Source organism: Halichoeres trimaculatus, unplaced genomic scaffold, assembly GCF_033239565.1.
Source record: "Halichoeres trimaculatus isolate MK-OKI-2021-1 unplaced genomic scaffold, fHalTri1.1 fHalTri1_scaffold_22, whole genome shotgun sequence".
Classification (NCBI taxonomy): Eukaryota; Metazoa; Chordata; class Actinopteri; order Labriformes; family Labridae; genus Halichoeres; species Halichoeres trimaculatus.
This window is the reverse complement of record NW_027437200.1, coordinates 12367385-12385024: the sequence shown is the minus strand read 5'-3', so window position 1 is coordinate 12385024 and position 17640 is coordinate 12367385. Positions and strand designations below refer to the sequence as shown.

At 40.0% G+C, this 17640-nt stretch overlaps 1 protein-coding gene across 2 annotated transcripts in view; it reads right to left on the bottom strand.

Annotated features, from left to right (window-relative positions):
- Positions 1 to 17640, bottom strand: part of dennd4c (DENN/MADD domain containing 4C) — a 44280-nt gene that overhangs the window by 10690 nt on the left and 15950 nt on the right. The window contains exons 2-14 of one of the 2 annotated variants that reach the window (XM_074699132.1): positions 16314 to 16624; positions 9300 to 9552; positions 9140 to 9209; positions 6936 to 7105; positions 5083 to 5324; positions 4930 to 4996; positions 4773 to 4831; positions 3622 to 3766; positions 2763 to 2938; positions 2527 to 2627; positions 958 to 1182; positions 351 to 496; positions 95 to 133 (exon numbers count right to left, since the gene is read on the bottom strand). In XM_074699132.1, coding sequence (XP_074555233.1) covers positions 95 to 133; positions 351 to 496; positions 958 to 1182; positions 2527 to 2627; positions 2763 to 2938; positions 3622 to 3766; positions 4773 to 4831; positions 4930 to 4996; positions 5083 to 5324; positions 6936 to 7105; positions 9140 to 9209; positions 9300 to 9552; positions 16314 to 16612 — 1992 coding nt within the window. In that variant the 5' untranslated portion in view covers positions 16613 to 16624. The remainder of the gene's footprint in view (positions 1 to 94; positions 134 to 350; positions 497 to 957; positions 1183 to 2526; positions 2628 to 2762; positions 2939 to 3621; positions 3767 to 4772; positions 4832 to 4929; positions 4997 to 5082; positions 5325 to 6935; positions 7106 to 9139; positions 9210 to 9299; positions 9553 to 16313; positions 16625 to 17640) is intronic. The other variant, XM_074699133.1, reaches the window with a different exon arrangement.

Sequence of the window (17640 nt, the reverse complement as noted above, 5' to 3'; positions counted from 1 at the left end):
GAGAAGAGAAAGGTTCATTTATTTACGTTAATGTTAGTGACAAACGTAAAGAAACCTAGGTGAGGAGAAATCTGATTTCAGTTGAAGTGATTACCTTGGTGCCCTTGTCCGTGATTTTATCAGAGGGAAAAAGCTGCGAGAGGAGGAAATAGAGCAAAGGGAGGAGAATGAATCAGAGGAAATTTCAGCTTCCTTGCTCCCCCAGCAGGCCAGTGTTATTCAGCTAATGAAACAACATCAAACAAAGGCTCATTCATGGAAGGAATCCTCAGGTGGAAGTGGAAAAACCATAACACCAGTGTGCAGTGGGTACACATTTGAGAACAGCCTGACGCCGGGCGCGCAGTTACCTTCTCCACACAGTCATCGAAAAATGCCAGTCCAGTGTCCTTGTCACTGACGAAGGTACACTCCTCGATGAAGCGGATGAATATCTGAGTCTTGGTGAGCTGGGAGTAGAACTTCTGGTGTGCACGGTCTCTGCTTTTGAGAAACCCTGCAGGAAAGGAAGGAAAGACTCTGACATTAATGTTGAGTTCATGTTTCTGGTGATGCTTTTGCTGACTTTAGCAAAAAATAAACAACATCAATACATTTTCGGTCTTTGTCAATAATAAGGGAGTGTGTGCTGATACAGAAGCCTTTTCCTTGGCTCCATTAGCATCCAAAATTGATCTCTACCAATGACGCTAAGTTGAGCTATTTGGAGATGAGAGCAATTTCCCAGCAGCTGGAATGATGGAAGTCTTTATTTAGCTGATGTGAAAGATGATTAATCACTACAAACACTCAGGCTGAGTGATGATTATAATGCTCCGTAAAAAGGTTACAAAAGCCAATAAAATAATAGCTTCCATGGTTTCAGGAAGCATTTCAACAAAAGTGCTTTACATGACTTTAACTGCCTTTAAAAAACAGTTTCACCTCTGCAAACCAGGCTGTCAATCACTCATTTACCTTGGAGATCATAAAGGGAGTCTGCAGCTGTGGCCTTCTCAGAGGGCGCCTGCGTGATGGGTTTGAGGTAGGAGCGGTAGCCCTTCAGGATAGAGGCCATAAAGCGCAGGAAGGTCTCCTGGATTTCCATCTCCAAGGCGGTCTTCCTCTTGTGCCAGGTGAAGTCCGCCTCGATGGGGGTCATGTCCACTGCTGAGCCTTCTTGTGTAGGTTGGCGTACTGCGACTAAAAAGAAAAAGAGAATATCAGTTAATATCAGTTTGATTCTCTGTGCAGGAGTCCTGACACGGCAGAACAATTCAACCGTGAACAGTAAAGCTATTTATTTGACCAACAATACATCTGTGTAACCACCCAGATGAATTAACAATTTTTAAAACCTTAAATTTGGAAGAATCAGAAAAAAAGTTATTGTCTTCTTTAATACCATGTGGTACATGTTGAACTATTACGAGCTACATTTGTTTAACTCTATCATTTACATATTTTCTATGGAGTTGTTGGGACAAATTTATTTTCCACTTTTCTATTATTTTTTCATCTTTTAATACAAGAGAAAATGGAAAAGATAAGGAAACAGTGTAAAGCTAGTAGAAATCTGTAAATTTCAGCACCTCTTTTCTGGCTAACATTGTTAGCGTTAGCTTGCTAGATGAAGCAAGGGAGAGACACAAAAATTTTAATATGATGTCAAAAAATTAAGAGGTAGAGGAAGTTAATTAAAGTGTGATGTTTCAGCATTTGCCGCAGTAGTTAAAAGGCAAAAGTGAATATTTTTCAGTGAGCTAGCTAGCTATTTCTTCTCACAACTATTCTAATTCGAGTGAGGTATTTTTTAACTCGTCATAAATTAAACTGAATCTCATCATGATACCTCTCCAGAACCTTAAAAAGAAAAGAAAACTATCTAAAAAAGTTACTTAAGATGTCTTAAGTTGGAATTTTAATTATTGCAGAACTGCAGTTAGATTCAATGAGGGACTTTTGGGTATTCTGACACCACCTGTGGACAAAGCAGTGTATCATACTTCCATGCAGGTAAGTCCTGAACATGTCTAGGTGGTGTTTTTCTTTTACAAAATGTCACCCTTTTGTCTTTTAGCTATTAAATGTATCATGAGCTCGGTAAAGTTAGCTGGAGGGAGGTAAATAAAAGGCTCTACCTGAAGCTTGCTGAGAAAGGTCTTGTAACACACTCAACCCCCCTCATGGGATAAAAAGATAAAACTATCACATGGAAAGTCTTAATACTGTAGCTGATAGACTTGTTTTGAGTAGAGTGGCATCAGTATTAGTTTAAGTCAGATTGAAAGCTACAACCTCTCACAGTGGCTTTAAAGAAGCCTAAAATGTGTTAAGTCTGCATGTGTATTTCCTTTTCATGACAGTTAAGTTACCTGTGCCTATTTTTTTTATTCTTCTCTAACATTATTATTCTTTCCATCCATTTAAGTAGTTTTTTTTAAACATTTTTAGTTTTATCATCCTTAAACTTTCTCCATTTCCTATGAATCCATTGTCAATGACTTAAGAAAGGAACAAAATCCTGAATCCAGATGCTGTTCCTACCAGTGGCCAGCTGGTGGTGCAAGTTGCTCAGTGAGTTAATGAGACCCTTGCAGGGCTTCTTTGGGAGGTTCTTCCAGTTGTTGTGTCTCTTTTCATCAGATCTGTAACACACACAGACCCACAGAGGCAGTTAGCACGAAGTGACAAGAGAGCTATAAAACACTGATAATGCTACATGCTATATCACTTATGTTGTGCAAGATATTTGTTCAACGTTATAGCAGCTAGAAGCATACAGGTAGATGGTGTTGGTGTCCAGATCTACACAGACAACATCTGGTGGTGGGTCGTAAAGGTCGAAGTAGCGCGAGTCCACACCCACTATAAATGGGCACGGTGCGTTGAGGACTTGTGCTAGAGAAAGAGGGCACAGGGGGATGTAGGGACACTGCCACTGGAAGGGAAAGATCATCTGAAGGAGACAAGAGAAAAACAATTAATTCAACAGACTGGGGATGATAATTTTCACCTAATGCCTGGAGAGCAAAGACAGCTGTCATCGTCATCATAACTGATTTATTGGGACACATTGAATGCATTTTGAAGACATTTTGCAGTTTCAGAATCAAATTAAATGCTGACAATTGGAAGTAAAATGTTTATGATTTTCCACATGACAAAAAGCTCACACTTGTAACTTGGCTCACTGAGGAGCCATGAAAGTATCATAGCATCCTACATGTGGGACTGATCATGTTACTGCTCAACATCTGAAACGTATTTGTCTGACACTTTTCAACAATAAGCAGAGTGAGAAAACTGAATAGGAAAGAAGAGATGTGAAGGAAGATTTTCACAGAGTGGAATGCTTTTATTTCATCTGATGAAACTAATCACAGGCTGTTAATATTAGAGGTAGGACTGATTCAATTTAAAGTACCTATTCTATTGTGCACAATTAAGAAGTAATGCTGGAACATCTGATGATTAAATCTTTAAAGTGTAAGAGCTGACCTTCCCTAACAGGCAAAGATGAGACTAACTGTATGTATCTCTAAACTCCCAATGTTTAAGAAAGCACTAAAATGGATAAACACAGCATTAACTTAATAGTGAAAATGTTTGATTGTGGCTTGCATGGCAGCGCCAACTCACAGCCACAACGGCCTCGGCCACTCCGGTGAGCACAGCAGGCCGCAGCGAGTGCAGCAGGATCTTGCTCTCCAGCAGGACAAAGTGCAGCAGCGTGGCACAGTTCTCCGAGCCCAGATTCATCAGCAGAGTCCCGTAGTCCGCCCCGCTGACAGGGAGAGAGAGCACAGAGTGAGACGCTGATGAGTTTGGGCAGAGAACAGAATCAGAAGGCGGGGAGACATCCGGCATGAGAGCGGAGTGGAGAAAAGAAAGCAGAACTAATGAGGTAAACAAAAAATGTTATGTAAGAGAGACACAATTAAAATCTTTTGCAAATAATGGGAGATAATAGAAGAAAAAATGGTCTTTGGTGAAACAAACTTGGTTTTAAAGTATCTTTTTCCAAAGCAAACAGACACAACTAGAAAAAACAAATAAAACCTCATCCTGTATAATAAAATCCTTTGACACTGTCAGGAATCATCTGGAAATTTGACAACTTGATTATAACGTTATTAAGACAATGTTCTTTAAAATCTTTGCAGCTACAATCCACGTTTCTAATGTTTTCAGAAATGTTGTCCAACTTTTATTATTTCAGCTTTAATAAAAGCCTGATGGGAGTATTCTGTTGAGTTTTCAAGGACAAACAAAGCAGCTTTCAGTGGCTACGAAGTGGAGTAAAAGTTTAAAGCTTGATTTTTTCACAACAAAAGTAAACTCAGCAGATCCAAGAAACAGTGTGCAAAATTATGATGCTCCTGGCTGTTTAAGAGTAACTGAAAACCTTCTGCTCTTCTCAAACAATGCTCTTGTGTTTTTCAGCCTGTTCAGCTGTTTTCCTCAACCTTTTAGAGTAACAACCCCCAACACAATATGGTACGCATTTATGACCCCTCCTCTGTGTTGCCTCAGCACAACCTGTGTCTGAATACCGTGACAGCACGAGCCTGAGCCTTGACCTGCAGGCGTCACGCAGCAAAAAGGTTTTTCACTTTACTTATGCTTATTTTTTAAATCCACAATCATCCTGTGACCTCCAAGAAAAGATCCCATAACTCCCAACTGGCACAGAAGAAGTTGTCAGGGACAGCTACATTTAATCTAAACTGCTCCTACAAAACACACATTTCAAGCTTTTATCACTTTAAGGATCATAAAACATATTGTACCTGAGAGGTAAGGGTGTACACACAGGCTGTGAGAGGATCAAGGTGTCATGTGCGGAGAGCTGAAAGAAATAAGTGTCAGCAGTCATGTTAGGAACTTTAACACAAAGCACATCATTTACTGAGTGGTGTAAACAATGAGAGTTACAGAACATGTCACCTGGACTAATATTCTTGGCCTCTGAGGGGAAGGAAAGGACACATTGTGCATGAAGTGTGAGATGTGTCTGTGAAGAGAAATGCACAAAATGAAAATCTCATTCAGCCGATCAATACTTGGGGTTTGTTAAATGATAACTACATTGATTCTTACTTTTCAATGGGCAGTGGGTGAGGGCCGGAGACAGACAGCTTGTAAAGGAACATGAGGAATTTGCGGAAGGACTCGAAGAAGGGCCAGCGGGAGAGGAGGCAGATACACTTGTTGGCGTTTACAGGCCGGTTTGGGATCATCTTCTTCTCCACCGTGGTGAGCAGGCCCAGCTGGATCTTCTGCTTCTCATTCAGCAGCTCCACAGGGTACGGCTCGTAGAACTGAATGGCTGATCCATACACCTAAAACCACAGATGAAGAGATTTCACGTGAAATTTTTAAAAGGAATCCAAATAGTATCGCTGAACCAGAAGAGGATTCACGATCCCTGTTATGAAATCCCATCTTGAATCAATTTCTATTTGACAACATTTTATAAGCAAGCAAGTTGAGTTTGCTGTCATTTTTGAGTAAAAACTTTAACTTGAGCAACAAGCCTGAATATGCAGTTTGGAAACTCAATCAATGTCTAGTTTCTGGACTCCTTAAAATGAATCAGAATTGATCCAACTTGTGATCAACAACAAGCATCTAAATGTTGTTTAGTTCTTCTTTCACAGACAGACCTGACAAAGCTTCCTCTTTCACTGTTCAAAACCAGCATGGATGTTATCTCAGAAAACTAAAGACGTATTACTTTCAAGTAAATATGAGACACAGCTGATGTTTGCCAGAGTAAAGCCTTGGTGTGACTTACTACCTACAGTGAAACTGAGACTTATCAGGAGTAGTCATACTGAGACTACTAGGAAAAAAAGTGCTTCTCTTTTAATCTGAACACATGATTACCTCCAAGGTTGATTATTTGACTTGAAGCAATGCAGCACATTGTGTTATAGATCACAGCACAAGTAATTTAAAGTTACCTCTCTTATAGATCAGGTTTAGACCTTGGTCTCTTATCTAACAGGCTAAATAACCTGTGTAATCAATCTTATTCATGTGACAGGATAGTATTTTCATCACACTGTGCTCTCTGTATCGTGCATCGCAGAATACAGCCCTGATGCGTATACAGACACCCAACATTGGGGGAAAAGACACACACAGACAAGCACACTCCATATAGCGGACAGAGAGCCCGGAAAAAACACTACAAGAAACACAAACACACACACACACGCGCAAAAAAAAAAAAAAAAAAAAAAATTTAAAGTGCTCCCAGGGCCATTTCTGTGATGATAACACTCACTCTCCTCTGAATAGCACATCACCAGTGATGATTGCTCTAAGTCTGCAAGGGGAGCTCAGCTTCCCCTAAAATGTCTACACTGTGTGGCATATTGATTGTTTTTCTTCGATTATATTGTTTTTATGATTGTCAGATGGCAAAATTGAAATCACGATTAAAATCCGATTAATTGTCCAGCCCTACCCTATAGCTGTACGCAAAGCCCTTGCCACATCCAATATGGCCGGGATTCCCAATTTGCTTCATTTTCGATTGCAAAAACAGACAGCCATGCTAGCGTGGCGACTATGTCCATGTTTTATATAGTGTATGATCGTCTCTCATTGGTGCCACTGAATGGGCAATACTGTTACTTTTTTGATATTTGATTTCATTTAAGAAGATTCCCAACTGTTATTTTCGATTTCATATAACAGATAAAATTCACCCTGGATGTGACATGAGACTGATACTGACCTGAGGTTACCCTCATACTAGATATTATACTAGGTTTTTGTTCCTGCTTGTGACCATTGAGTAACCCTAAAACAGAAGTGAACTGAACTGTATCGCCTCATGTGACCTGTCAGTTTAATCTGTGCTGTAATATTGTTTCATTATAAAGTATAATAAACACTTTCTTTTACATCCCATCGGCTGATTCTCGGCTTCTTAATCTCACCTTTTCCCCAGAAGAGATGGTCAAAACAAATGTTGAGAAGACAGGCAGAGGATCTCGTGTGTTTGGTGCCCAGCACTCAATCTTGGCACCCATGGGCAAACAAAAGAGAGGCACAGACTCTGATAGAGGGAACGACTCATAGTCCTCTTCTGGGTAACGAAAGATGAGACCTGGAGAAAAAAACGGATCAAATGTAAGAGATGATTTTTTCAGTGATTGTCAGTCAGTATACTTTTCAGTAAATTACTGTTTTGCTCCTCAATGCAACCTGTTGTTTAGTTAGACACCTATCAGAAAACACACATTCTTACACACACACACACACAACCCTTCAGACACACAAGAAATGGGAGTGGCAGGAAGTGCAGCTGTCTGACAAAAAAGCAGCTGCCTCTCAGGAAAAAGGCTGAACGAAAAGATAAAGCCAGCGTGTGTCTGAAAGGGCACGCGTGTTTACACATATTCATATGAACATGGATTAACGTGTTGCACAATGAGCAGCTCGAAAGGCCAAGCTAGAAGGAAAGCAGCCAGCGAGTGAAAATGTCACACGTTGGTTAAGAAATGTCAGCTGCAATATGAAACAACAATCTAATAAATGATCGCAGATGTACTGAAGCTGCTGCTCGCATGAACCTTTGGATAAAATCATAAGGGAGACTGATTGTGAACGTAGCCTTTCTGAATACACAGTATGTTTGATATTAATGGAGCACAACATTTAGAAAAGGGCAGGAGAGAGGTTAAAGCTTGAGAATGTGAAGGTATCTAAACACATAAAGGGTGTCATGTATGAAAGCCTGTAACATATAAAAGGGTTAACGTTTGCAGACACAACATAAGACCAGTTTGTTTATCAGCTACATGTTAAAATTGACAGATCTAGTTAATCTAAAACATTATCAGTCACATTTAAACACAGAAACAGATTATTTAACATCAATCTCCAGCAGTTGTATGTATAAACTTTAGATCTCTTATGTATTTTTGATATCTTTTTGTACGTATTTTATCGGGAGGATCAAAGACTGAAATTTAATTTCTTCAGCCCAGTCAGTTTACAAAGAGACACTGTACAATACTTTGAAAAACGACACCGAATGCAGATCACATAAAGCTGCATAAGCTGCATAAAGAAACAACACAGGGAAATCTAGAACTTACTGAGTTAAATCACAATGTTTTTGTAAATAAAAAGGCGATTGTTAACAGGTTGGCCAGTTTTTCTTTTTTTAGCCTCTGACTATCAAAGCCTCTTGTAATTAAACTGTATTTTTTTTAAAAAAAAGAGCTAACGATCTGCAACAGCCTGAATGGGCTTCATAAGAAAGAACAAGCAGGAGTAATGCATAAAAATGCCTGTAAGAGTCTGTCGCCTACTGCCCCCTACAGGTCTGGAGCACTTCAACTTTCAAGTTTAACTTTGGAGCGGTTTTTCTGTGGTTAATGTGGTTGTTGTTTTGCAGCATTTGTGTATTTTGAGTTTGTCTGGTGTCAGCACAGTTGTTGAAGCATGTTTTTTTCATTTTCTGATAATTTTTTTGGATGTTTTATAAGATATATCGTTTTCTACATTTCGGCTCCTTTCTCTTGATGAAAATCATCATTGAGTGATGTACACTGCCTGCCCCTGTCATGATCAGTGATTTTCAAGCTACAAAGCATTTTAAGATCCCATATTATGCAAAAACCACTTCATTAAGTCTTTTAGTGAAGTTTATGGGTCTTTGGCTTTCATCCCAGTCCACGAAATGTGATATTTAATGACAAAACCTGTACTTTGTAGTGCTTGTGAATGTAAAAGTGTCCCCCTGTCTCTGTGTTAGCTTCAAGATGCTAACTTAAGCTGCGGTTAGCCTGTTGTTTTAGAGTGTAATGTTACGGTAAACGGGCTTCGCTGTTTTCTAAACATTGTGCACTCGGAGCTCGTGGCGCCGCTCACAGTGACGCGGAAGAGCGGTGCGGTACCAGCAGTAGCTCATTTACATATGAAGGCCACGGCCACTAAATCAGAGCGTTCTGAACAGAGGGGCTATGAGAGCCTGGAAACAATGCTGCTGTGCTTGATTTATTGGCTTTTTGGACCAAAACATGTTACTAACATTTCATGAAGACATCAGTGATCCATATTAAAATGCAGAAAAGGAGCAGAATATGGGACCTTTAAGGCTTTAACAGCTTGTTAAAAACAAACTTGTACTCACCAGCTTTGTAACTGATAGAGTTGGATGCAGACACTGATTTCTTGTAGCACAGGTACACATTCGAGCCCCACTGAAAAGTTCAAAGCAGAGCTGTTACAAATGTGATCTCTGCTGAATGAGAATAATAAAGCCTGAGATGAAGAGTAAAAACAGGCCTCACCATGCCACAGTTGAGGTTTTTATCCACCTTACAGAAGGTATGTGGGGGTATCTCGCCCTTGTTGGTGACAATGACGCAGATGTCTGTTACAGCCAGGGAGTTCTGAGGCTGCACAGGCGGCGCTCGGCGGAAGGTGATGAAGATGCGCTGTGAGGTGGCGGAGCTGTTGTTGACGTTGGCACACCGGCCGTACGGCGTGGCCTGGATGACCTCGCAGCCCTGGATGAGACGCTCCTTACCCTCATACAGCACCCTAAAACACAACAGAGACGTGAGCTTCGCACATTTTGTTCTGCACCAGGAACAAAGATGGTGTTATGCATTAAAGAGGAGAGCTCAGCCTTTAGGCTTTCTCACTGCCTGCAGGTGAGTGACATAAACAGTCCGGAGAAGAACAATGCACGCACTGAGGTGCAACGACTCATGTCACAACACACTACAAAGCCTTCATGGATTGGAGTGTCAGAGACTGTGCTGATCTGGAATCAGTTTCTCTGTCAGGGAGTTCATTTTCTTGAACATTCTTTGCTGCCAAAATGAAATAACTCACATTCTGATGATGCAACACTTCACCCTGAAGAAACAGATGAGACATTCATGTGCAAATGCCAACATCAAAAGGAGTTTGACAGAGAGCGAAAAGAGGGAGAAGGGTTCAGATAAATGGAATCACAATTATCTTATGTAAATAAGCCACTATTTCTCACTCACAGTGCACAGTAGAGCTAGGACGATCTGCTATTTTCTGTTACGATTTTTGGGCTGCTGATTTGATTCAAATTGCTATTCTTCAATATTTACAATTTTTAGTTTGCTTTTTTAACACCAGACCATGTGAAAAAGTTAAAATGATGATGATAATGTCTACAGACTATATCAGGAGCCATATTTGTCTATAAAATGCACATCACATGAGTCAGAGAGAAACATTTCACCCTCTGCTCGAGGAAGCAGTAACTTTTTTCCAATCAAGTTTATAAACAAAGACTGAAATGAAAATTTTTCAATTTTTTGTCCCACCCCTTAGTGCACAGTGCACACGTTTTCCTGACTGAATAAATGTCTGTGTATTGTTAATGTGCTGATGTCATCAGAGTAAGCTAAAGCTATCTTTCAGCTACATTTAGGTCAATTGAGCTAATTTAATGGCGTGGACCTGTCCTTCCATTCATCGTTGTTGGGAACGTGGGATGTATCTCCGGTGGGATGAACGAGCTAGCTGTGCTAGCCCAGCGGCAGAGGGGCTGCCGGAGGGCAGAGTGGCATCGTGCTGTTCATGGGCGTGGCTGACGGAGCTGACATCGGACGCCGGCGCCTCATTGGAGGAGCTTCGCCTGCTGTGGGCAGACGGGATCCAGGAGACAGAGACTGAACAGACTGCTGAAGAAGCTCAGTCCTGGACTCTGTGGAGGTGGAGGCTGGCTGGGCTGGAGAGTGATGGACGGGATGTCATCATCTATTTTCTTATTGACCTTTTTGCACTTTCTTACTTTTGTTTTCTTGATTGCTGCTGTGACTCCTGAATTTCCCCTCGGGGATAAATAAAGTATTTTCTATTTTTTCTCAATTTCTTAATGGTTGGAAAAATAAACTGTTAACTATGGGTTCAGGGCATACATGTGGAAAACATGGGTATGGAGACACGGAGAGCAGCGGATAGACTCATAGACTTTTAGCTGTAAGTTTTTTTTTATTATTACTTCTGAACAAGTACTCATTGCATATTTTTGAAATATAGATCATGCCCAGTGATGAGCCAAACAGTCTGGAACTAAAGGCCCGAGGAATATCGAGAGCTGAGAAAACCCTGTATGAAAACTATTAGTCATCCAGGTCATGGTGACTTTAATCAATCCGAGAGGCATCAGGGCTTGGTTACAGTTCTGACATTTCTTGGGTTTGAAGAAGCCTCTTATATCAGACGTGAAAAGCAAGACCTTCAACGAAATCCAGTGGATTAAACCTGACAGTACCACGAATCATAGCAAAACAAATCTGTTGTCATGCTTTGTCAGAGAATTCAAACAACAGAATAATCAAGAAAGAAAGGAACAAAGCAACAGACACGTCCATACCTTGATTTTCACTAACTGAATCTCAACCAAAAACTAGCTGAAGTGTCTGAAGAAAATGCCAAGATCTAAAAACATCACTCTCATGGCTGAGTAGTTGCTTCATGTGCTTGTTTATAGTCTATTGCATGTGGTGTACAATAGGTTGTCAAAGGTATTTGCTTAAAACAGCAAGTGTAACACGCTCAGACGCTCCATTGAGCTGAAAAGAAAAGTGGAGTCATGTGTTCATTTTTCTGTTCCCTAATATAACTAACACTTATCTCCTTTTAAGGTTTGAGAAAACCAAGTTTAAACTCTTCAAAAGGGTTAGAAAACAAAGTAAACAGATGTCACATTCGCTTTTATCGCAAAAGAAACTTAAGATAACTTAAATGATAAAATCTAGTTATAACGGTTTCGGTTTCAAGCACAAATGTATAACACCGGGACAAACTGAGCATAGAAATGCTGTTTCACACAAACATAAATTAGCATTTATTTCTGGAGATAAGTGCTATCCTTAGATACAATCAAAGAGACTGAACTGAATCCTCCATGAGAAGACTAATCCTGTTTCATAGGGATGATCAGCATGTGGTCACCACCACCGACTTTCTTCTCTAAGCTCTGGTTTGCCTTTGAAGCCTCTATGAGAAGCCTGTCATCAATGGGAGATGTGATTCAGACATAATTACCTGCTGACTCATTCAGCTCCAGACAGTAAAGCAAACTTGCACACAGAGAACACTCCTATCCAGTGCAATCAAAAGCAGCAGTTAGGAAAGCTATCAGTTTCTTCCTGTGTTGGATTCTTTTTGCATGACTGCAGGGCTTCTTAGGTGGCATGCTCTGTGACGGCCTCCCTGGTCCTAACAAAGCCAAAAGATGTGATAACTGCCTGCTTTGGACCAAGTACTCCAAAACACTTTTTTTTTTTCAAATCTTGTGCAAGCAACAGGGCAGCCGCTGCAGATACAATAGTCCTGAAACTCTCCATTTATTCTGAAAAGAATGCAGGACAAACCTAAAGAGGCCAGGAGGACTGCTGCCAACAAATTCTTATTGAGGCACAAAAAAAAAGAAAGTCCGAACGGGCACAGTGAGTCATGACACTGTGGACCCGCCAGCTTGGAATGCAGCTTTAATGACAGCAGGGGAAGCAGGAAGATGAATAAATGATCTGCTCCTGGGAGTGTTTCATTTATTTTTACAATGAATGAATACCAGAGGATGGGCAGTGGGGTTACCGCTCAGCAGAAAACATTTTCTAACAGTGTTTGAAGTTGCTCAACCAAAACAGTGTCATCAGTAAGTTCTGCTTTTTGTATTTTGTCACAAGATCTTTTCTATTTGTCACATTTTTTGTGAATGAACTTCTATCACTGTGTATGTTGTTTGACCAATCAGTGAGGTCAAACCTGCAGAGCTGACATGTTAAGGCACTGTAAGGCATGGAGCTCCAGAGTAACTTAACTTTAACAGTGAAACTAAGACTCACCAGGAACTGATGTACAAACTGGGGCTTGGCTCAGTAATGTTATTTTTTTTCTTGTTATCAACTTGATTTAGAAATATTGCATTAGACATGTCTGCATACATGTCTGCTGAAAACAAACAAAAGTATTTAATATTTATACGAGTATATGACTAGGTAAATAGTTAACATAAATTCCTGAAAATTCCTGTTAATTTTCAGGAATTTAAAAAAAAATCTCATGGAAATTTTCCTACTTTGAAAAAAATCCCAGAATTTTTCAACCCTTAAGAAAATGTGTTAAATAGAAAAAGATAGTTTGCAAGCAAATCTTGGGAAGAAATCCTCCCTTTTAATCTGAACAACATAGTCACTTCTCAGGTTGCTGATCGGCCATTTTTTTTTTTTAATCCCACGGCCGATACAAAACCCATTCAAAACTGTGTTATTTTGACTCTGATGCTCCTCTGCTCAGAATTTCTCCGTCTACACTATGGAAGCCCTGGATGGTCATTTAAAATCAGTCATGTAAAACCAAACAAAAAATTAATACAACTGCAATACATGACTGTAAAAGGCAGCACAAACTCAATTCTGTCCAGTTTTATTGCAGTTACATAGAAATTTTTGAAAACTTTATTTGCTGTAGAAAACTAAAGCTATTCATTTTTTTAAGTTTCATTTAACTTTATAAAACGTGCTGCTGAGCCTGGGAGCTGTTTAATAAACATATGCTTTAAGGCATTTGTATGCAGGTAAGTGTTGGAGTTTGTATTGTTCAAAATTTTTACGCCAATATTTTCACTTTGACCGCAAATCAATATCGGCTTCAAATATCAGTTATCGGCCTCCTTGCCTACCAATAATCGGTATCGGCCCCAAATAATCCACATCGGTCTATCTCTAATGCTCACTGATAAATAACAAGAGAATCAGTTTCTTTTCCAGCGCTGTCAAAGTAAGCTAGAGCCAAACCTTGATGTAACTAATAAGACATCTGTGTTTGGTAGATTATTTCTTTGTTGTAGCAACCTTGTTCTCTTTTACACAGTGCCACATTTGTGAGGGAAAATGCATTTGAGAGAGAAGAAGTGGAGTATGTGGGTTGCATCCATAGAAAGTGTGCCAAATCTTCTAACTGCCAATGCAAACACCTCACTTTCTGTCACTCACTCCTGTTTGGTGGACTGGATGAAAAAACAAGACACAATGGCAGTTTAAAAAAAGATTCATCTAACAAACAGGAACCTCAGTGGCTTGTAGCAGGATGCTACAGTGAAACTGAGACTCACCAATAACATGTTTCAAATACACTCTGAATATCATGGATAGCATTTTCTTCTGAAAGGCTGGATTTGTGTTTTATATTGTTCACTAGTTTGCAAAAATGGCATGCACTCAAAAAAAGTCATGTAACTCTGACCTCTGTCTGCCCGGCCAAAAATGTTGACCCTTGTCCTAGAGGTATGTATATTATTGTTAGAACAATCAGTATCACCCAATAGTTATGTCATTGCTTCAATAGAAGACTTTAGAAGAAGCTTGAGGAAACAGCCTCATTAAATTACAGGACTGGTTTTGTGCTTTGACCAACGAAAAACACACCTCATAAAGTTGTTTTTCAATGGCAGCAAATCCTAAAATGAAAGCTTTCTCTTCTCTCGCTAACATACTAACAGGGATTACTCAATCTCTTAAAGGACACATTACTTGACATACGATCTTCTGTTTATGCTTGGTGCAATGACGTCAGCAGGGCTTAGAATTTGGTTCTGCAGTTTATTAGAGCTATGTTTAGCAGAAAGGGATCCCACTGATATCAGTTCATCACTCCAAAACAAGTAGAATGAGATCAATGTGTTGCAGTCGTGACACTTTTTAAATGGATCTTACAGAGTGAAAGACGAGTGCGCCGAGTGTTGTCTCTTGTAACTGGAAACTCCAGTTTGTGATAGGGGGACACAAAGAGGTTCTTGACAAAGACGAAGGTGTGGAGCACGGAAATGCCTCAGGCTGTTGCATCATTGTTCTCAGTAACACTGCATTTATTAGAGAGTTTATTGCTACATGTAACTGAGATAACAGCTTTGACAGAGGCAGGAGCAGAGGCAGCTCGAGGCTTCCACAGCACCATTAAATGAATCACCTCTTATACGATAATAGTAGGAAGCAGGGAAATTGGAGCCATGGATGACGGCCAAGAGGTGTGGCCTGGAGGTCAAGACACAGCAGATGTAAGTGAATGAAGACGTAAACACACCTACTTCCTTTAGAAATATGTTGGTATGTAATAAGCAGAGAGTCATTTTCAGATTTGTTTTTATTTACTGGAATATCAATGTGTGTGTAACTGAGCAGTTAGCAATGCAGTAAGACACTATGAGGAACTTGTTACTTCTGCCAAGGAGGTTATGTTTATGGGAGAGTTTGTCTGTTTCTTTCTTTGTTTGTCTGTGAACAACATAACTCAAAAAGTTAAAGCATGATGAAAAGTGATCAAATTTTGAAAGTGACCCAGATCACTGTCTGGATCCAGGATTTCTTTAAGGATTCTTTATCATTGTGATATAGGGCTGTTTTCACCATATGTGTATAAAACTCCATGATAAATGGTTGGATTGCTTTGCAAAACAACACAAGACAAGGTCAACATAATTTCTGACAGATGTAAAAATACGATCCAGATCCTGGCAACATTCTGGATACTAAGATCCAGAATATGAAATATGTAAGGATGGGTGCCAAATTATGTACTTTTATAGGTACCGACCGAATTCTGTCAAAAGTATCGGACACCGATTCACGTAAAACCAAAAGCCACCATGTTTAGGTACCTAAAATGCTTCCTTGTGACTGGGAGGGAGTGTAAGAGTAGGTGATTTTCCATGCTGAAAATATATATTTTATTGTTAAACAAATTTGTATTTTTTACCACATAAACACAAACCATTGAGTACCAGTACCAGGTACCAGGCATTGGTACTATATCATTTCAAATGTAAAGGCACCCATCCCTAGAAATATGTACTGGGTCATCATAATTTTCAACACTGTCAGTTAACGAATTATTGTACAAACCTGCAACTAACACCAAATTGTAGCAGACAGTCAGCTGGAATGAAGTATACATTAAAGTAAGACTAAAGTGTTGGTGACAATCACAATATGCTTGGCGGAGGTCTGTGCTCTCTGAGTGCTTTTCTAGTTGAATATCTACACATAAGAGACTATATAGTTTTGATTTTTCAATCATAGCAGCAAATACATGTTCTCTGTTGAATGGAACAGCAAGAGTGAGGAGTTCATTGGTTGGATGAAAGTTAATTTATTGTCAATCAAATAACTGGCACTAACATTCACCCTCTACAAACGAAAGTTGAAGACCTAGCAGTAATCAGGAAGCAATGATACGTTTTTGAGTCAGTCCCTTGAGGCCAACAGACTTTTCACAAGGCAAACTGTTGATTAATCAAACTGCTGACTCACCCAATATCAATGAGTGGAGGCTTCCCTCGATTCCTCTTGTAGCACAGAAACAGCTCTGGGCTCTTAAGACTGCCATGATTCAGGTTAGCTGGCTGGCCGCTGTAGGTGCTGTCGATGCACGTGAAGCCCTCGGGTACCGTTTCTCCCGCTGACTTGTTAATGACAGCTAAATCAGTGATGGGTGCTTTGGGTCCACCAGACTTGGTCTCTGATAAGTCCTGCTCCAGGGGCTTGGACTTGTCTGTCAGCCCAGCTACCACAAAGTAGTCGGTCACACGGTGACCCTTGTCTTCGATCATGGCTGGACGTACCTGGAAGTGAGAAACCAGAGATTAATGTGGAAAGTTGAACTGGAGAAGATTTCATGTTATGCTGATGACACACCCTCCTATGCCACAGCTTCCAGAAGAGAGCCGAGGTTTAAAGCACAGCCTGATCTTCACACATGTAACAGTCTTCAGGCTGTTGCCAGGAAAGGCATGGTATGTTAGGGAAAGCTCAGCTCTTACACATTAGCTCAGGACAGTGGGATGGATTAAACATGCAAACATACACAGAATGCTAAGTAATGCTGTGACCCTGGAATTCAAAGGAGTCTTTAAGAGAGCAGCACCTCAAACTGGAGGAAAAATAAGGGGGAATGAAGGGACTGGGTTTGTTGACATGCACAAACACTCTTGTCATTGTATATCACTGCACTGCTCCAACTATGTGGAGAGAGTTAAAGCTCTGGCGGCTACTGAGAGCCAAGGGAGAGCAGCCAGGGCCTGGAGGAATGCTTGGAAATGCCACTGAGAGCGTAAATCAAACCAGCACAAAAGTCAAAAAGTAAAAGTTCAAAATTCAACTTTGACTGCAAAGACTTTGAGACATAAAGCAGTCTATAAAGAAAATTCAAAAAGTTTGTGATCATGTTACCCAGCTAAAATTTGGGACAAGACTATCAACTCAACCACCAGTGATAAAATACAAATAAAGGATATTTTAAATTGAATAGAGACACTTTAAGTTTGCAAATTCAGCCAGAGGTTGACTGAAACCCAAACAGCATCACACATGGAGAATAAATAACAGTGTATATGTGTGTCTTTTGCAATATAAAGAATGTTTGGGGATTTGGTTTCTCATCAAAAGCTTCCAGAAGGTATAAGGAACATAAAGGTTTTTTGTGTTTAAGTTAGGAAAATATACAAGTTAAATTGCTGCATCATTTATATTTAGTACTCTATGGTAATAAGAAGCAACACTCCCAGCCCAAAGAAAAACACCTGACTCTTTGGGGCCGACAAACAACAACAGAAGATTCAAAAAGTCTCGTTAAGTCGAA